This window comes from Phaseolus vulgaris, chromosome 9 (genome assembly GCF_051622355.1).
Source record: "Phaseolus vulgaris cultivar YP4 chromosome 9, ASM5162235v1, whole genome shotgun sequence".
Lineage (NCBI taxonomy): Eukaryota > Viridiplantae > Streptophyta > Magnoliopsida > Fabales > Fabaceae > Phaseolus > Phaseolus vulgaris.
The window spans coordinates 20,623,628-20,641,581 of NC_143506.1; the positions used below are offsets into that span (position 1 = coordinate 20,623,628).

The 17,954-nt window shown below is 32.1% G+C and overlaps 2 protein-coding genes across 7 annotated transcripts; one reads left to right on the forward strand and one right to left on the reverse strand.

The window, feature by feature from the left end:
* Positions 1 to 447: 447 nt before the first annotated feature.
* On the reverse strand, positions 448 to 5,818 carry LOC137821516 (biotin--protein ligase 2). Of its 5 annotated transcripts, none has more exons than XM_068626144.2 (10): positions 5,661 to 5,818; positions 5,263 to 5,521; positions 5,026 to 5,087; positions 4,772 to 4,920; positions 4,296 to 4,416; positions 3,942 to 4,097; positions 2,850 to 2,895; positions 1,399 to 1,465; positions 1,143 to 1,219; positions 448 to 894 (listed from the first exon to the last, which is right to left on the reverse strand). In XM_068626144.2, exons 1-10 carry the CDS (start codon positions 5,761 to 5,763, stop codon positions 852 to 854), a joined length of 1,083 nt encoding a protein of 360 aa, XP_068482245.1. In that variant the 5' UTR covers positions 5,764 to 5,818; the 3' UTR covers positions 448 to 851. The 5 variants fall into 5 exon arrangements, 3 of the variants coding, with proteins under 3 accessions (XP_068482245.1, XP_068482244.1, XP_090151371.1); XM_068626143.2 differs by having other exon boundaries at positions 5,640 to 5,816; XR_011082822.2 differs by lacking the exon at positions 2,850 to 2,895.
* Positions 5,819 to 10,174: 4,356 nt separating this feature from the next.
* Positions 10,175 to 16,843, forward strand: SDG37 (SET domain group 37). 2 transcript variants are annotated; one of them, XR_016515667.1, is made up of 14 exons: positions 10,175 to 10,344; positions 10,479 to 10,633; positions 10,776 to 10,910; positions 11,744 to 11,798; positions 11,912 to 12,030; positions 12,208 to 12,296; positions 12,382 to 12,463; positions 13,481 to 13,585; positions 13,693 to 13,791; positions 14,003 to 14,125; positions 14,306 to 14,412; positions 14,905 to 14,974; positions 15,444 to 15,507; positions 16,298 to 16,843. XR_016515667.1 is itself a non-coding variant. In XM_068626097.2 (14 exons), the coding sequence occupies exons 1-14, from the start codon at positions 10,245 to 10,247 to the stop codon at positions 16,458 to 16,460; spliced, it is 1,458 nt and encodes a 485-aa protein (XP_068482198.2). In that variant the 5' UTR covers positions 10,175 to 10,244; the 3' UTR covers positions 16,461 to 16,843. The 2 variants fall into 2 exon arrangements, 1 of the variants encoding a protein (XP_068482198.2); XM_068626097.2 differs by having other exon boundaries at positions 13,701 to 13,791.
* The last annotated feature ends 1,111 nt before the right edge of the window (positions 16,844 to 17,954 follow it).

Consider the following 17,954-nt stretch of genomic DNA (forward strand, 5'->3'; position numbering starts at 1 on the left):
CACCGATCCCGAAAAAGAAAGACCAAGTACAACTCAACCATTGAACATGCCACTATAAAGGTTTTTCTTCAAACAAGGCCACCAACCACCCCACCAAAAAAACATGCTGAATATGATGGATAATGGACCATTGTGGATCACTAGCACAACGCTACTCTTTGTGGAATAAATGCAAATTCTCAACTATGACGACAAGTACTATCTTGTTACATGATACCAGTATGTGAGAAATATACGCCAATATAAATGGGTAAACATTACTGTATAAAGCCAGTGGGAAAAAAGTACTGCATGTTTTTATAAGGAAAACAGATTTGGCATTATGGCGAATGAGTCCAATTTCAAAAAGCGACCGATTTTTGAAAGACAGACAGTCAACACATCTGATTAAGCATCTAATTCGAACACACTTTATTTGGAAGCAAAGGCGATTATTGAGCACAAGTATGAATCATAGAAACGGTTTTTCTTTTTCTTATTCAAATCATTTCATAGCTGGCGACGAAGGACCACCATACTCCTTACAAATGATTGACTAAAGCAATCATGAACTAGGTCCTATCAAGAGAAAAAAATAAGTTACTATTTTGGTTGCAACTGCATGATTTTTTTACGTGCCATGATGTATAGAAGATCTAGTTTGACCGGACAAGGAAAGCGCATCACAAGTTTGACGGAAAATCATAAATGGGGTACAAAAGCTCTGAGGCTCTAAAGACAACATATATTAAACAAATATGGTTTATGGAAAACTCTTAGCTCTAAAGACAAAAACCTTCGTAATAATATATACAGAGTGCAAAAGTGCGGTAGAGTTGTAGCCTCTTGTGAAATGTGTCAAGGAATCTTGTTCAGTCGAGTTTCCTTCTGACTAGTCCTTTGAAAAAGTCAAAGCTGTAACACAGTAGGAAATCATTTTGAATTTCAATTGATAATAAGATCAGGTCATGCAATCACGTAATTTCAAACGTCCATTTCATTAATAAATGTGTCCGGTGAAATTTATCACTGTTTTTGATAACTATGCGTGCTTCAAATTTCAAAAGTTCCTAGGCCTAAACTGTTGATTTTTTTTTCTCCAGAAGCATTTTGGTCATAACTAAATCATGCAGATGGCAGAAAAAGGTATTTTGTTCCATTACCTATTACCATCAGGGTGGAGCTCACACATTTGATTGTCATCACCGACAGCCAATAAATATCCCGAAGATGTCAAACCCTACGCATAAATTAATAGAAAAATTACTTTACAGCAATAATGACAACCGAGTTAAACCATCAATATTACCACTGAAAATGGTTCACAGAAACTATCCATTTATTTTCACAGAACAAATTTTACATCAAGTGTTCTCTATGAACGGTTGGTCAGGAGGGAATAGTTTTCATCTGCCAAACCTGAATAGTTACCACATGCTCGATCACTTTGTCCCCATTCTTTTCTTGTACAACAACTCTCTGTCCACTGCACACAACATTTTTGAATATATAAATAACTGCACACCCATAAATACAACAATATGTTTAAAAGCATAAACAAAATGATGAATACAACAATATGTTTAAACTTCATTTCAGCTGCTAACTAAAATGAATAAATGAATTTAGTTGTTAGTTTTCTCTAAAGCATAAACTTTAACACAAACACCGGACTCAAGATTGATAAAGATATTTCAACACAATTAAAGTAAACAAATATAAGACACCAAGACATATATAATCTAAAAATGATAATCAAGATTTGTATGCTATATTAAACATCCTACGATAATTGCCTTCACAAAAACATAGCGAGATACATTATTATTTTATATTTTATAATACACTCTATGTCGACTTTTCTGATTTTCTTTTTCAAAAAAATATAAATATTTTATTTTTTTCTGATACTAATGTTCTCGAAGTTTCCATCCTGAAGTATGCGTTGGCTGATGCGTTCAAGCTGATAGAAAATAATATAAGTGGACCCTGGGAGAATCAAACACATGTCATATTAGTGTTAGGGAAGTGCTGATGCAGTGCCTTGTGTCTCAAACAAGAAGAGTGTTTCTGCTTCAAGATCGGCATTATGACAAAACGTTAGGAATTCAGATTCACTCCTTCATGATTAACATTGCTACAAAGTATCAAGGGTAAAAGGAAGTACTACTTAAGTTTATGATGGTGATTAATTGCTAGTTCTAGTGATTTGAATTTCAAAGTGAAAAGATAAGAATAAAATGATGATAAAGAGGGCAAATGAAGACATTTTATTTTCTCTTTTTTTGGTGGGGGGGACAGGTAGAAAATAAGAATTGAAGACCAAAAATGATGAAAAGCAGGAAATAGCATGAATGCAGAGGTCCCTCATAGTTCTATTGTGTAAAAAATAGTACTCTTGGACAAAGAATCATCAGAACTTCTATTTAAAGCTAAGGTACAGTGGAGTCAATGGAACTCTTCCATATATATATTAATGATAAGAACTTTCGACAAATTATGCAGCCACACACGATGGAAACTACTAATTCACTGAATGCTAGGTTAGTCACTAAACTTTCTAGAAAAAATAGTCTCCAGAGTAACAATGATTCTCTGATTTTACCAAGGCATAGAAACAGGGAATTCAATCACCTAGTTCTTAGCATATTTTGCAACCCTAATCATGATCCCTAACTTGTCCTTCAACTTTATCCATGCTAACAGGCATCACATTATTTGTGCCTTATAATTCAAGGCATTACCAAAAAAAAAAAAGATTCAAAGGCAATTACAAGAAAACCAACCAATTCTCTTAAGTCTTGCAATGAATCCTTGCCAATAAAATAAAATAAATAAAACTACAGGTGAGAATTTTAAAACTAAGTCACCTGTGCAACCATGTCTTAATATAGAGCTCCTCTAGGGTCTGAAATCCTGCATTTAACAAGATTTGTGAAGCTGAAAATTACCTAACTAGTAATCAACATATTCGGTAATGTAGAATAATGGGTGCTTAAAATACAGTAAGTTGAGGAAAACTCTAAAGTCAGGAAACAAAGTAATTGCATTATTTTAACTCAAAAAAACACTGTTTTGGATGTTTATTTTATGTTAAATTTTTTAATAAATGCTTATTTTTTCTTCCGTAGATGTATGTGAGACTATATTGGTCATCCATATATCGGAAACATTAAATTGATCCTTCAATTAAAAGTGCCATTAGTTTTGACAACAGATCTTCACTGATAATGTTTTCTGAGTGTCTATCTCCCTTTTCATAGACATTCCTCGGAGACAGTCACATGAAAATCTAGGATGGAAGGATCCACTCCCACTAGTTTTGTTCTTCTAGGAACCAATTTGATGTCACTTCAATAACGAATGTGATGGCATAAGTTACATTGAATTTGATGCATTTGTAAATGAACAACAAACTTGAGGAAACTGTAGGATCATGTCAGGCCTCACTCTCTAAGTCGTGAGTACAATCCATTAAAAGAAACAGTAAATCTTCAAAAAGGGAAAAAAAATATCCAGACAAAAGAAAAATAGAGGCTCATGGAGTTTTGCACTTGCAATTGTAAACCAGCAAATCATTTTCAATTATATACATAACTGTTGCATCCTATTCCCTATAGTTATATTACTCTTCTCTCTCTTGCCTGTTTCTCTGCTTTCCCAAAATATAAATTTCCATAATTTTCTTCCCTTCATATTATATGTAGCTTGATTAATTTAGATATAAAAAGGATAGGCTTACAAGTATCTTCCATTGTGATTGGTACACAAGGGTGAGAAGCATAATTCAAGAAGTTGATTCAGATTGGTTAAAAGATTTTATTAATCCATGGGTTTTCCAGAGAAAGAGCACGATAGAGGAATGAACACAGGTACAAGATGTTTACACAACCAGAATTGAGGTATGATGTCAGAATTTAGATATGAAACCTATCAAACAAATTACTTAACTAGTACAGTACCTTGATTCACAAATAAACCATAAAATTCCTCAAATTTGTTAAAAAAGGCGGCTAGAATATCTTCTCTTTGAAATTGGTAACCTCCTGTAGACAACTCTCTTAGAACTGTATTTAAGGATGTTGTTGGCTTCTCATTGTTGACATTCAAGCCTATTCCTGTGAAAGCATGAGATTTGTTATGATCATCCTCATGAGCATAAACTTGAAAATCATTTTATTCTTACCAAAATGACATTAAGGAAAGTCAAATTCTCCACAGAAAACAGATAGACAAATTCAACTATTTAAGTACACAGAACAGAAGTGCAATCAGTCGATACTGAATGGCATTACTACTCAAGAATAATTTATTACCTGCACTAACGTTGAACTTCTTTGATTTATATGTCGAGGTGCAAAGAATGCCTCCAACTTTAGAGCCATTTAAGTAAAGATCATTTGGCCACTTGATTTTAGCATCTATGCTTGGTAACCCCTGGAATGGAAAGCGTTGGAATAAAACATACTTAAGGGCCCACAATGCCAAAACAATTGGAGAACATATTAACATTGTGACAAATCATGCATGTTGATTTGGAATACTGCCAAACACAAAGTAAACAACAGCATTCTTACTGCTGTTATTCTCGGAATCACATAAAGCAACAACAGGCATCAGTCTCCCCAAAAGAATTACAATTTTAAGTTTATTTAGTCAATAACATCTGCACATTTGTTTGTGTAAACAGAAAATAAATCTACTTAAATTTGTTAACCTTGCTACAATTTTCCCTAATCAAATTCACTGGCAAGCTAGGTGTCAAGTCAGTTCTTCAAAACAAAGCACTTACGTTTTTGTAACAGATATCCTTGACTGCCTCTGTGATAGCCAGGGAAACCACATACTGAACTAAAGGAACGACTCGTCCATCCTCCATTTGCAAAGTAAAAGAAAACATAAGGCAACCCGATGGAGATTCCCAGACATTCTTAGACCGACCTGAGAATTTAAGTGCTCAGGGCAGCTTGGACTTTAACTAAAATGGAAGTTGAAAAGGACAGATAATCACACACAACAACACTAAATGTTGTATAAATGTCAAACCTCGTCCCTTGGTCTGAACATCAGCGACACAAACTGTACCAATGGGAAGCTCACAAAAGTTTCTGAACAAACTAAGAGTGTCAGATTTAGGAAAATAAGATCTTATAAATGAATATGGATAATTAGAAAATGCGAAAAAAATGACAAAACATTATTTTAGGCACAACAAAGTCATTTTTTCTGCTTCCAGTGCATACTCTAAAACACTGAACAAAAGGCTAAAAGTGCAAAACATACTGTGAAACGATATCATGTGTTGAAGTTAACTGAGGGGACCAGATGAGAAGCCTGCCAAATTGTTTGGTTGAAAGAGAATCCATAAAGGAGGGAATTTGAAAAGACCCTTGCATAAGAGCTTTATCCAGCTGCGAATGCAAAACGAGGGAGTATTCTCCATTCTCGGGGAGCTTGAGAGTGTTATTGGTTTTTATAGCTTTGGCAGTTTCATTCTCTGCCAATGATTTTCCATACAAAACCAGCAAACTGCATTCCAAAGCTGATTAAAAAGAGAGGAACAACTATTTCACTTTCATTATTCACGCTTTACTCGATGCAATTGTTGAGTGACAAATGAATTAGTTAACTGATAATATTAAGCCTTAAACTTAAACTACCTAAACCCTTAAAGACCGAACCTGAAGACGCCATCGACGAAGATGTAGAAAGGCGGTGGTTGTAGAGCCTTCTCGCGGTGGCTGATAGCAACGTTGTTGTCCACGAAGGGTTACGCAACAGCATCAACGTTTCTTCTGACTTCAAAAAGCGTTACCGCAAGTCGGAAAAAACAAGGTGGTTCCACTTCTGTGACCGGTTACTATTACATGGTTTTAATTTTTGCATTTCAGTCCTCAAAACTTAGGAAAATTGCAAGAATCCAACATATCGCATTTCTGACCTTTTGAAATGGTAAAAAGTAGGCTGTTACGAGCAATAATTTCCTCGATTATTGGATAAAATTCGTCAGATTATTCTGAATTTTATAAATACTTCTAGCTTTCTTAAGAATAATTTTTACATATAATAATGAAATAAAAAAAGAAATATATTTTAAACTAAACATAATTTCTTAAATGCTAATGTAAAGACATTAATATATATATATATATATAATTAGGATTTTATAAATTTTTACATACGAAATAGAGTAAGTAGCCATTATAATTCTTAAAAAGTTATTCAATAACTTTCAAGTTTCAACTTTCCATCCCTAAACTTTTTCTCTTTATATTTTGCACAGGAAAATAAAAAAATAAAAACAAGAACATTGTTTGATTTTTCAATTATATATCTTACAAAGCACACACTATTTCTCTAGTTTATAAAATACACACAGAAAAAGGTCTATTTATTTTATCAATATCTAGATTTAACTATTTTAGTTCAACATATTATGACTTTTTTTTAAAACAATATCCGCATATTATCTTAATAAATTAGTGAAAGATAAAAGATAATAATAGTTAATATCACATTTTTTTACATTTTCAAAAGAGTTTTATTCATGAGGTAAAAAAAATATTAATTTTTTGCATAAGAAGTTATTTATCACATTCGCAAGGGTGGAGTGAAAGTAATAATTGTAGTCATGATAGTTTCTTTACAAAACCCTCGTCAAATTTGATTTACATGGCATAGTAAATTTAATCATATGATGTGTTAGAGGTGCAAGTTTATCTATTCTTTAAAATAAATCAAAACTTTAGAATTTTTCTTTTTTCATGACTTGATACAACGAGATGTTATCACTTCTTACTTATATCTTCCATATGTTATGCTATAAATCATCGTGTAAAATTAGAGAGATTAACAAACTATTACAATATTTAAGAGATCTCCTTTTATCCATATTTTTTTATTTATGGTGTTTTTAAAACAATTATTACTGTTTTTTACTGTGAATGAGTTTGACAATTAATTATGTTTGAAGGGTTAATATTCAACAATTTATATTTATATATTAAAATGGGTTTTCTTGATACATAAAAATAACATGGACAAGTGTTTTCACTACAAATAACTAGTTCAAAAAGTCATCAAAACAAAGTTTAACTTTGTGATTGAGAAAGTCCTAGCCCACTTAGAAAATTGGAAATGGAAGATTTTAAATAAGGATTAAGTATGTTTCTAGTCCCTGATTTTTTTTTTGCAAAATTAGATTTCGCCTATCACCAAAATTGTAAAGTAATTGTTTCATTGTACTTTGAAAAGTTATGAAAGATAATCAGACGACGTTAACGACTTTGTCATGTGACAAATGGAGTTATACGTAAGTGAAAGGTCTAACTTTGATTATTTTTTTTTATATTAATATGAAATTTTAAGGACTAAAAACATACTTAATTTTATTTTTTTTTACATAAAATAAAATATTTCTTTTTTTATAAACAATGTTTAAAATATTTTATAATTATGAGAGCTAAAAATACATAAAATAACTATTATAGAAAAAATTTCTCAACATCATAAACACACAAATTCATCCGTCAATCTCTTGCCACCCCAATATTTCAGGGATCAAAAACATATTTAATCATTTAAATAATGTATGTTGTATTTGCCTTATAAACTCATTTATGGTCTACATACTATGTAACCATGCAACCATTTTTATTTTCAAATGGTGTTTACCAATATATAATTTAAGTAGTGTATACATCGTAGTTTAAGAATGTGACTAATAAAAATTATAATTTGGTAAGATGAGAAGAAGTAATAAAACCAAAGTATATTGGTGGATTGAGTTTTAAAGATGTCTAAGCGATAAATATATTTCATTAACAAACTAACATGAGATTTCTTTCAATCGAAGTCATGAGTTCAAGTCCTAATATATGCGCGATCATATTTTTAAGGCAAAAGTGAATAAATGTGATTCATAAAGATGAAAAAATAAACATAGGTGATAGACTTATTAAAAAAATGGTTTCAAAATCAAACTGGGTATGGGCCAATCCATTTTTTTTACACAAATTGACTTGGTGCAAGTGAAATTTGTTACGAGTGTTGAAGATGGTTGCTGCCCCTTCAAGATTGTGTTTGATGAAGACTTCTATGTACTTTTCATTTGTATTTTGCTTTGCTTTAAGTGTGTCTTAGGTAGTGCTTAGAGGTTGTCTAAGAGTGGGTTTTTTGCTGAGTAACTCACCTCATAACCACTGGCCATGTGATAAGAACAAGCATAAGTTTTCTTAAACTGTTTTTCACATGTTTTACAAAAAACATGTTTACTGCATAAAAATAAATCTGTTCTTTCCTAAATAAACAGATTCATTTTTACACTGATGTCTTGGCTAAGTCTTGGGAAAATTAGATTTTGTGCATCATGTATTTTGACTAAGTCTTCTATCTTTCAAAACGACTGTGTTTCAAACAGTTAAACTTTTATGTTTTCGTTTTGAAAAATAAATCTATTCATCTGTAAATGAATAGATTATTTTTGTCTCTAGTGCCATGTCAAGCTTAAACGAATTTCATTCTTATCTCAACACCAGAATGGTTGACTAAGTCTCCTCACTTAACAAATTCTCTAACTGCTTTTTGAAAATAAATCTGTTCATTTTATTTTCAATCTGTTCATTTTATAATAGCTTTAACTGTTTTTTTCAAAAAATCTGTTATAAGTTGGTTTTCTATAAAAATGAAAACTTGTTTCTGAGTTTAAACATCGTTCATACATTTGCAAAAACAAGTTTTGACAGCAGAGAACTAAGAGTTTACAAAGGATTAAAATTTGTTCTTCAAAGATTTCAAAAATCACAAAGTGTTTGTTCTTGGTTTGGTTCCAAAAGCTTGGTGTGAGGTGCAGCTATTGTTCTAGCAATCTTGCCTACTGGTTTAAGGCAGATCTTTGTATCCTCAATCAGGTGTAGTCGTTTCACTTCTCATTTCTTGTAATAGTTTGGTTGAACACTCTTCTTGATAGGTTTTCTTGAAGAGTGGGTGTGTGCTGAAATAGGTTTTTTTCAGCAAGAGTACCTAAGTTCTTGTAGGTTTCAAGAATAGTGAGAATTGTACTTGGTTATACTGTGTTTTAGTGATTTCCACCTGGTTTTGGTGAAGACTGGATGTAGCTCAGTTGAGTGAACCAGTATAACTGCTTGTGTTCATTCTCTCTGCAATTTCGTTTCTGCATAATTGATAAAACAGCAAAGAAATAAATCTGTTCAATTGAAAATAAATCTGTTCTTTCTGGGCACTGTGCATACTGTTCTTAATTTCTGGAAAATTGTCTGGTTTCAATAAGAACACTGATAAAGGCTAATAAAACAGGTTGAGTGTGATAGATTGTCTCACTAATTGTCAAGCCCTTAATTGAACCTAAATCACATTAATTGGAATTAAGGTTTGTTGTTTTTGTGTTTCACTGTTTTTCAATCTAATATCTGTGTGTGTGCATCTGGAAAATCTATCTGCATAATCTTGTGATTAACCTTGTTGTATAAACGCTTTTCAAACAAAAACAATGCTGAAATAAATCTGTTCATTTTCACATAAATCGATTTATTTTCTGTAAAACTGTGTTAAACACTGTTTCTGTGAGAAAGTTTTAAAATGTCAATTCACCCCCCTCTTGATACGAGGGGAGCCATCCTCGTATTAGAAACCCTAAATCAGAAATTCGAAATCACCAATTTGAATAACCTAAACCCTAATTCAGTATTCACTAAAGTAATGTAAGCATCATTCACGTAACTTACACGTGTCTGCCACATAAGCACCACTTAACGCCGTTTGGTGATATTTAAAAGAAAGGATCATTTTGAATACATTTTAAAAAACTTAGGGACCAAATTGAATTTTTTAAAAACCACGGTACCAAATTGACTATTGACTATAAATATAGGGACGAAAATGGTAATTAAACCTTTAAAATATTCATAATTGAATTTTTTTTAATTCAATCATACTGATCTAAGCTTATATTTGTAAAAAAAAATTGAAAAAGAAAAATCACATGCATGATCCACATGATTCATGGTCATTCTTTTTTTCTTATCCGCAATTGGCATGATAAACAAAATTTTGTTTTCGTTTTGAACTTGGAGCAGGGAGACGAATATGATTTTTGTAAATAGTTTCAGAATAAGGACTACTTAGCAATTTTAGAAACTTAACAAAGGCTACCCGCGGAACGAGTTGAAGGTGAATGACCCGAACCCACTAAAACCAAAAGGGAGAGGGAAATTAAAAGCGCAGAGGTACCGTCCTTCAACATAGCAATGGAGGATTTGCAAAGTGCTCTAAAAGATTGTGGCTTATCAGTTTCCACCGTCCCAGAAAAGGGTCGCTCTCTCTTCGCTACAAGGGATTTCTATCCAGGTCTCTCACTCTAGTTTAAACTTTTTTTCTCGCTTCATTCGGTACTTGTTTGTAACTTGAATGAGTTTGGAGAATGATGAACACAATGATGAACACACAACTAATCAATGTTAAATGCGTCTTTTATGTTGCAGGGGATGTGATCATAGGCCAAGAGCCTTACGTTTGTGTTCCAAACAACTCCCCACTTTCCACCCCCAAAAGGTGTGATGGATGTTTGACGACATCTAATGTCCTTAGAAGATGCTCACGTTGCCACGTTGCATACTATTGCAGAACCGCATGTCAGGTCTTGTCTTCTTCATCACCTATTCCCCTTTTATCGATAGATTCAGTTCCTACAAAGTTTGAGTGTAAATATAGCTAATGGGTTTTATATATTTATTTGCTCTATCAGTGTAACCTTTGTCGTGGTTTTTAACGTTGTTCAGAGGTCAGAGTGGAAGCTGCATCGTCTTGAGTGTGAGGTCCTCTCAAGGCTTGACAAGGACAAGAGAAAATCTGTCACACCATCCATACGGCTGATGGTGAGACTTTATCTGCGGAGGAAGTTGCAAGATGATAAGGTATATAAAAAGTTAATATTTGAGTAATGTATTGGTGCAAGAAAGTCAGAGCTGCTTCTTACATTATGAAATTGAAATCTTACCTCATTTTCTTGTTGTATGGAATATGTCTGGGAAGTCAATACAAATATTTATTAATGCAAGATTATAAATATGAAGTCTTTTAACCGAGCTAAATGACTTTGTATTATTCATGTAGTCAGCCTCTCCTGATGGGATCAGGCTTATGTCCTGGTTGTTGTTACCAAAATGCAAATCTTACCGTTTTCAGTCAATTGACAAGCTTTATCCATATTTGAAAGTGGGAAGGAATTGTCAATAAATTCTGAGAGATCAGTTTTGCAAAACCTATTTTCTTTTGATCTTTCCAAAGACCATTGAATTTTCTGGAAATATGTTTGATGCTCTTGTATTCTCCCTGGAAATGGAGGCTCAAGTTATTGACTATATTATCGATTTAGCAATCACAGTAGCTAATGTTACAATACCAGAATATTAACATGGAGGAAGTTAGTTCAAATATGGCTGGAGCTTACTTCATTCGATACCAAACAGAGTAATTATGGACTGTTCTTCTTTATACAAAATATTGGTAGAATGTTAATATTCTTCACTGACTGTTCTGTTGGATACTTACCTTCCTCGTTTCTTTCATAATTTTTATATACAGTTGCACTCACATTTGACTTTTTAAACTTGCCTTCGTTGACTTATCCTTAAAATTCCTTTTTGTGGCAATGAAATGTTTCTTCTGTTTATTCAGAAAGATTTTTTCAACCAGTGATCAAGGTTGAGCTGCTATAAGAGAAATTTGTTATTTGTTTAATTGCTAGGTCATCTCAAGTACTGCCATGGACAACTACAACTTAGTGGAGGCATTAGTGGCTCGTATCCTTTTTATTACTAGTTTTACTGAAAGTGTATTGAAATGAATTTAGATTTTTCTCCATTTTCTTACTTTTCCATGATGATTGTTCTTTTTAACATTCACTTCCATGAAGACATGTCTGATATCACAGAAGAGCAGCTGGTGCTTTACGCACAGATGGCGAATCTTGTATATTACATATTACAATGGCCAGAAATCAATATAAAAGAGATTGCAGAAAATTTTTCTAAGGTCTTCTGATGCTCCTATACCTAAATCATTTGATATAACTATTAAAAATTGTTCTCATTTGATATAACTCTTATGTTCATGGGGATTTAGACTTATTTGTTTTAGATATAGGATCCTGTTTATGTGGATTCGACTCTGATGATGCCATTCTAAGCTCAGATCCTTTTAATCCTGCAGTTTGCATGTAATGCTCATACTATTTGTGACAGTGAGTTAAGACCTGTGGGAACAGGATTGTATCCCGTAATTTCCATTATCAATCATAGGTAACCACTTAGTCTATCCACCCCAATATATGTATATATTATCCTATTTATTTGGTTGTGTTCTAATCTTGGATTTGCCATATAGTTGTTTGCCCAATTCTGTGTTGGTTTTTGAGGGAAGGTCAGCATTGGTACGTGCTGTTGAACATATACCCATAGGTACTGAGGTAAGTATTTTATTTTTAAATTTTAAGTCAATTATAATTTGCAATATTTAGTTCATTGGTTTGTAGAGCAAGAAATGGAAATTTTAGTATTATTTAAATAAACTTAAAAAAGATTGGGCAGAATATTGGGATTTTAACCATTTTGTTTCACAAGTCCTGTCTTGTAGCCTTTTATGTATTTCTATATGCTTAGCTTCATATATTTTCTGTATGTCTCATCTCATTGTTCTCTAAGTCATGTTCACTTTTTACTGGATTTTTTTTTGGATAACTAAATTTAGACTGTAGAGGATGTAAATGGAAGCCAAACTATTGGAGGCACCACTGGTATTTCTACTAATCCATTGAAAATTTAAGATATGTGGCTTTTCTATGTTAATTAATGCCAAAAAGCAAAACTCATGCAGCCGTTTTGTTGAGGAAAAGTAGACACCTAGGTAATTTAGCATTTCAAGATTTCCATGTAAGTGTGGTATGAATAAGATGGTTTGAAAGATACAAAACGAATTGGTACATTTAATTAAGAAGTGGATGTTTTTATTAATAAATGATAGATTCAAATGGTTAATTATGATTTAGAGGGTGTAAAACCAATTTTGGTTGATTCAACCTACATGAGTAAAGTCAAAATTGTCGTCAAACTTTAAATACCACTTTTGACCCCAAATCCCAATTCTATTGTTGAATCACCTTTGGCCTGTTTGAACATTAGACAACTTTGCCTTGACACTGCTTCCTGTTTTAATTTGTTACATTTACCACTATTTATCCTGTACAGAACTGACTGCTACTTAACTTTGTAGTTCATAATTGTTTCCAAAGTGATGCAGCTGTTTCCTATTTACTTCTCAATTCTGTTGTGACTTTTTGTTTTTATCTTAGAAACTTTTTGGTTGGGCAGATATCATCTCATATCCACTAGATGATGAGTGTCAATTTAAAATTATTTGAAGATGTAGCGTAATATCTTCATTCTTTTCCAGATCATGTTCAATACAATTTTCTGTATGTTTAAAGGTACTGATAAGTTATATAGAGACTGCTGGAAGCACAATGACTCGACAGAAGGCTCTCAAAGAACAGTACCTATTCACTTGTACATGTCCCCGCTGTTCTAAATTGGTACTTGCTATATAACTTAATCTGGGATATAGTTTTTTTAGGCTTTCATGACTTATTATATTTCCATAAAATTTATATGCTTTCATTAGCTAATTCAGTCACGTTAGTTTTGAAGGGTCAGAATGATGATACACAAGAAAGTGCAATTTTAGAAGGATATAGATGCAAAAGTGATAAATGTGGTGGTTTCTTGCTTCACACAACTGGTAGGTGACCTATGGCTGTAATAAATGTTCAAGTAGCTGGAGGGGAATGTTATAATGTTTTATACTGGCTATTGTTTTTGAAGTCTGATGGTACATTGTTGATCCTCCCCTTTATGAACAAGACTGAGATCACAGATAGACAACCTGCATGGTGCTTTTATGTCTTTCTTATCAATGACCTTGTTTTGTTTTTTACCCGCTAAAATTGAAGATGGGAAAGGATTTCAATGCCAAGGTTGTCAACTAGTTATGGGCAAGGAGGAGATAAAGGAAACTATAACTGAAATTGAATTGCTATCTGAAGAAGCAGCTTCTAAGTCTTCTTTCTCTTGCGGTATTCTTTAATGCTTCTATCAAAATATATATAATTGCAGTAGCTATTGCCTAAAATTTTCTCCTTTTGTATTCGAATCTTCTTTTCTTTCTCTCCCTTGTGATGATGACCTTGATCCATGTGCACGTAAAAAGGATTCATAGTTAATGTCTGTGAAGTCTAATCCTTGACTATATTTAGGTTATCAAGAAGTTATTTCCATATATAAAAAGATTGAGAAACTGCAAACAGAACTATATCATCCTTTCTCAGTTAGTTTGATGCAAACTCGTGAGAAGATTTTGAAGGTGAGCTCCTCCTTGTTCCTTTATTAATTTTTCTTGCTCGATGATATCAATTATCAATCAAGCTCAACCTTACCATACATGCTTTAATTAGCACAATTCTTATGGAGATTTGTTCAGTAAATGCAGATCTTATTTGTGACTTTTCAGTACAAACAAATTCTCATGCTCGTGTGGTCACTAAATTATATTACATACTAGTTAATTAATATGGATTGATATGATTTATATTGTGTTTTGGATGATCTTGCAAATAGTATACAACAGGTCTTTATGACAAAAGGAGCCTGCCTCCTTCATGTGTATCCAAAGTTTGCATAACTGATCTACTTGTTTCTTTTTATTAGTAATTATTAATTAAAACTATGCCTGTCTTCTGCTATTTTTTTTTTTATCTTTGCATAAGGAGCATGTTTCCACAAGTCCATTGAAGCAATACTTTATGTTTGAACTTCGGATAATAGATCTAAAAATTAGATAGCTTTTCGTTTGCAGTCATTAATGGAGCTGGAACACTGGACAGAAGCTTTAGCATATTGCAAATTGACCATTCCATTCTATGAAAGTATGTTATATTGAACTTGGTGGATTCATAGTAAATGACATAATAATGAGATTCTATAGCACTGATTTTTTCAGTAGTTTCTGTTGTTTTGAAAGTTATATATGTTGCTCTTCAATTTTTTGTTTCCATTTTATTTTTTTGCATTTATTCCTTGTTGAATGAAAAGGAAAAGAATATTCTTACTTTTTGTTAACAATAGTGACACAAGGTACTCTGGAAGCAAAGCAGATAAAATCAAGGTTGTAATTTTAGGTGTTAACTAAATACCCTAGAACATTTCAATTCCAGTCATCAAGGTTGTACACATTGTGATGAAATTTACACTGATAGGGACAATAATAATGGGGCTAGACAAAATATTCACTTTGCTTAGACTGCTAAAACTTAACATTCATGTTCTCTTTGAAGAAAAGTTCATAATATATTGCTAATAGTTATATCCATTTCCTGGTCAATTACTTTACTGCAGAAGTGTATCCATCTATTCACCCTCTGCTTGGCTTGCAGTATTATACTTGTGGAAAACTAGAATGGTAAGCATCTTTATATCTGTTTAACTAAGGGTTTTTGTTAAATTCTTTTCCTTAGTGCAACCATTTATGGGGACATAAAAATCATGTTTTCTTGTGTAAATAACATAGAAATGTCTCTATATATGCATCACATGTTAGTTTTGTCAAAATTGATACTTAGGTCGGGGATCAAAAGATTGTAACACAAATCGTAAGGCTCTTCTAAAAATGTAAAACTATACTTAAACATATACATATGCATACAAAAAGATAAGGAAAATAACCTCCGAATCACATCAAAGAATTGAAAAGTGAAAATTTATGAGCTTATGAACACAACACAGCCCATAATTGCCACATAATATAGAACATAAGGTTTTTGTGAGAAATATAAGTTCATAACAAAGCACTATAAAGTCTAATTCTTTGAAACACTAGAAAATAATTCAAGTGTCCAACTCTTCTAGACGGCTAGTCTGCTATACCCTGCATTTGACCCCAGTCAGGATGGTCATTTAAAGTAACTAAATTATAAAATAGTACAAAAAGACATTTATACAATTTTGTTTTAACAAAATATTTTTTCGAGAATTATAATTTTCATTTCTTTATTACTTTTAAGTAATAATTTCTTTAAAGGTGAAATATTTTATTAAAAGTTAAAAGTTGTGAATAAGTGTAATTAAAGAGTCTAAGAGTAGCATAAAAATTAAGAAAAAAAGAAAAGAAATGTAGGTAAGGATAAAGAAAGGTATAAGCTAAAAAGGAAAAGAAATGTATTGTTGATGTTGTTGTTTGAGCTTTGAAATAGGTATTTGGGAGAGATAGAGGAAGGTGTTAAATCACTGACGAAGGCGGTGGATATACTACGGATTACTCATGGCACAAATACACCTTTCATGAAGGATCTCTTGATGAAGTTGGAAGAAGCCCGTGCTGAAGCCTCTTACAAATTCTCCTCCGTAGACAGCTAGAATAACAACTTGCTGCTGCTGCTGCTGTTTGTACAAGCTACTCATTGAAACCGAATCTGTTAGAGACATGGTTGGCTTGCTTTCTCATATTCTCGGGAGCCGTAACACATTTCAATATTAACATTCAGCAGAAGGAAAATTTTGCACTGTTTACCTTTTAATGGAATGTTAAATTTATGTGTGTTTGTGTTGAGATGGGGGGGAGTTTGCTGCTCCTTTTGTGTGTTGCAGTTTATTTTTATCATTTGGAGAATCATATCGAATCTTCCACTCCCCCTTTCCCCCCATGTGCATTCCCCTATAGCACCAAGAAATGTTTTTAAACATGAAAAGATGTGGACTGTTTTTTTTTTAAATCTTGATGCATAATTTGCTTATTTGAAGACTTTTGTTAATTGATTCACTGCCGCACATTTTAACCCACTCTGAATTATAATATATAGTGGGCTGGTAAAGGTGAATGATAACAGTGATAGCGTGAGTTCTGTAATATGAGAAGGCAGTGATAGGACTGTTTCTTAGGTTCTACATAACGTGAAAATACCTTTTTATTCTTGTGCTATTTTCATAGATTAATTTTTGAATTATGTAATCTGAAAATACATTTGAAAAAAAGACTTCTGGAATATGTAATCCAGAAACTAAAAGACTTTTGGATTTTGAAAAAAAAATAATTCAGATTATGTAATTCGAAATATTATAGATGGGTATTTTTACAAATATAAAAATTTATGGAGGTGAGAAAATAATACATGGAGGTAGAGGAAGAAACAGTCCTATCACTGCGTGTAAGAAAAAGCAATTTTAGTAAAAAAAATAGTTTTATTAATTTTGTTTGAACTTCAAAAATAAGTAAAGTAATTAGGCATGTATTTGATGTGTATTTATTAAAACAAAATTAATGTTAACATGTAATTAATTTTTAAAGGAATTTATCTTTTACTTTTTATTTTGTAAATTTAAGATTGTTAGTAGTTTAAGGTTAACTGAATATTAATATGTTAATTTTTTCTTTAAATGAAAAATATAATAATTATTAAAGACCAAACAACTGTTCAATTAATTACTAAAAAGTTCAATCAAAACTAATAAAATCAAAATTGTAGAACTAAAACTATTAATTTTTCTTTTTATCATATTAAATATAAAGTATATCAATATTTATTTTACAGATTATTTACCCATTTTATTTTCCTATTTTCACAGAGGTAATCTTTGGCCTGTCACCTCAACTTTTAACAGCTTTTCTAACTAACAGGTAAAAGGCAATAAAAAAAGTTAAGAGACAAGAAAAGAAGCATCAAGATTATTAAAATATTGATATTTAAGCCCATTTCCTGTTAGCAGCAACAACAAATTGGGAAGGTGGTGGGAAAAATAAGATGTTTATTCCCTTTCGAAAAACCCTATTAACCTTCCATATTTTAAAAATCCAATTCGACAAGTTCCATTTATTGATTTTTTTTCCAACTTCACTTGTAGCACCAATAAATG

Bases quoted from the DNA above. Each gene is read 5' to 3' on its own strand.
- LOC137821516 (XM_068626143.2), bottom strand. From the start codon at position 5,763: ATGCTGTTGCGTAACCCTTCGTGGACAACAACGTTGCTATCAGCCACC. The intron at 5,522-5,639 runs GTAGTTTAAGTT...CTTTTTAATCAG, and splicing joins TTCGGTCTTTAAGGGTTTAG to CTTTGGAATGCAGTTTGCTG. The intron at 1,220-1,398 runs GTTTGGCAGATG...ATTTATGCGTAG, and splicing joins AGCATGTGGTAACTATTCAG to GGTTTGACATCTTCGGGATA.
- SDG37 (XM_068626097.2), top strand. From the start codon at position 10,245: ATGGAGGATTTGCAAAGTGCTCTAAAAGATTGTGGCTTATCAGTTTCC. The intron at 12,031-12,207 runs GTCTTCTGATGC...TTAATCCTGCAG, and splicing joins TTGCAGAAAATTTTTCTAAG to TTTGCATGTAATGCTCATAC. The intron at 14,413-14,904 runs GTGAGCTCCTCC...TTTCGTTTGCAG, and splicing joins CTCGTGAGAAGATTTTGAAG to TCATTAATGGAGCTGGAACA.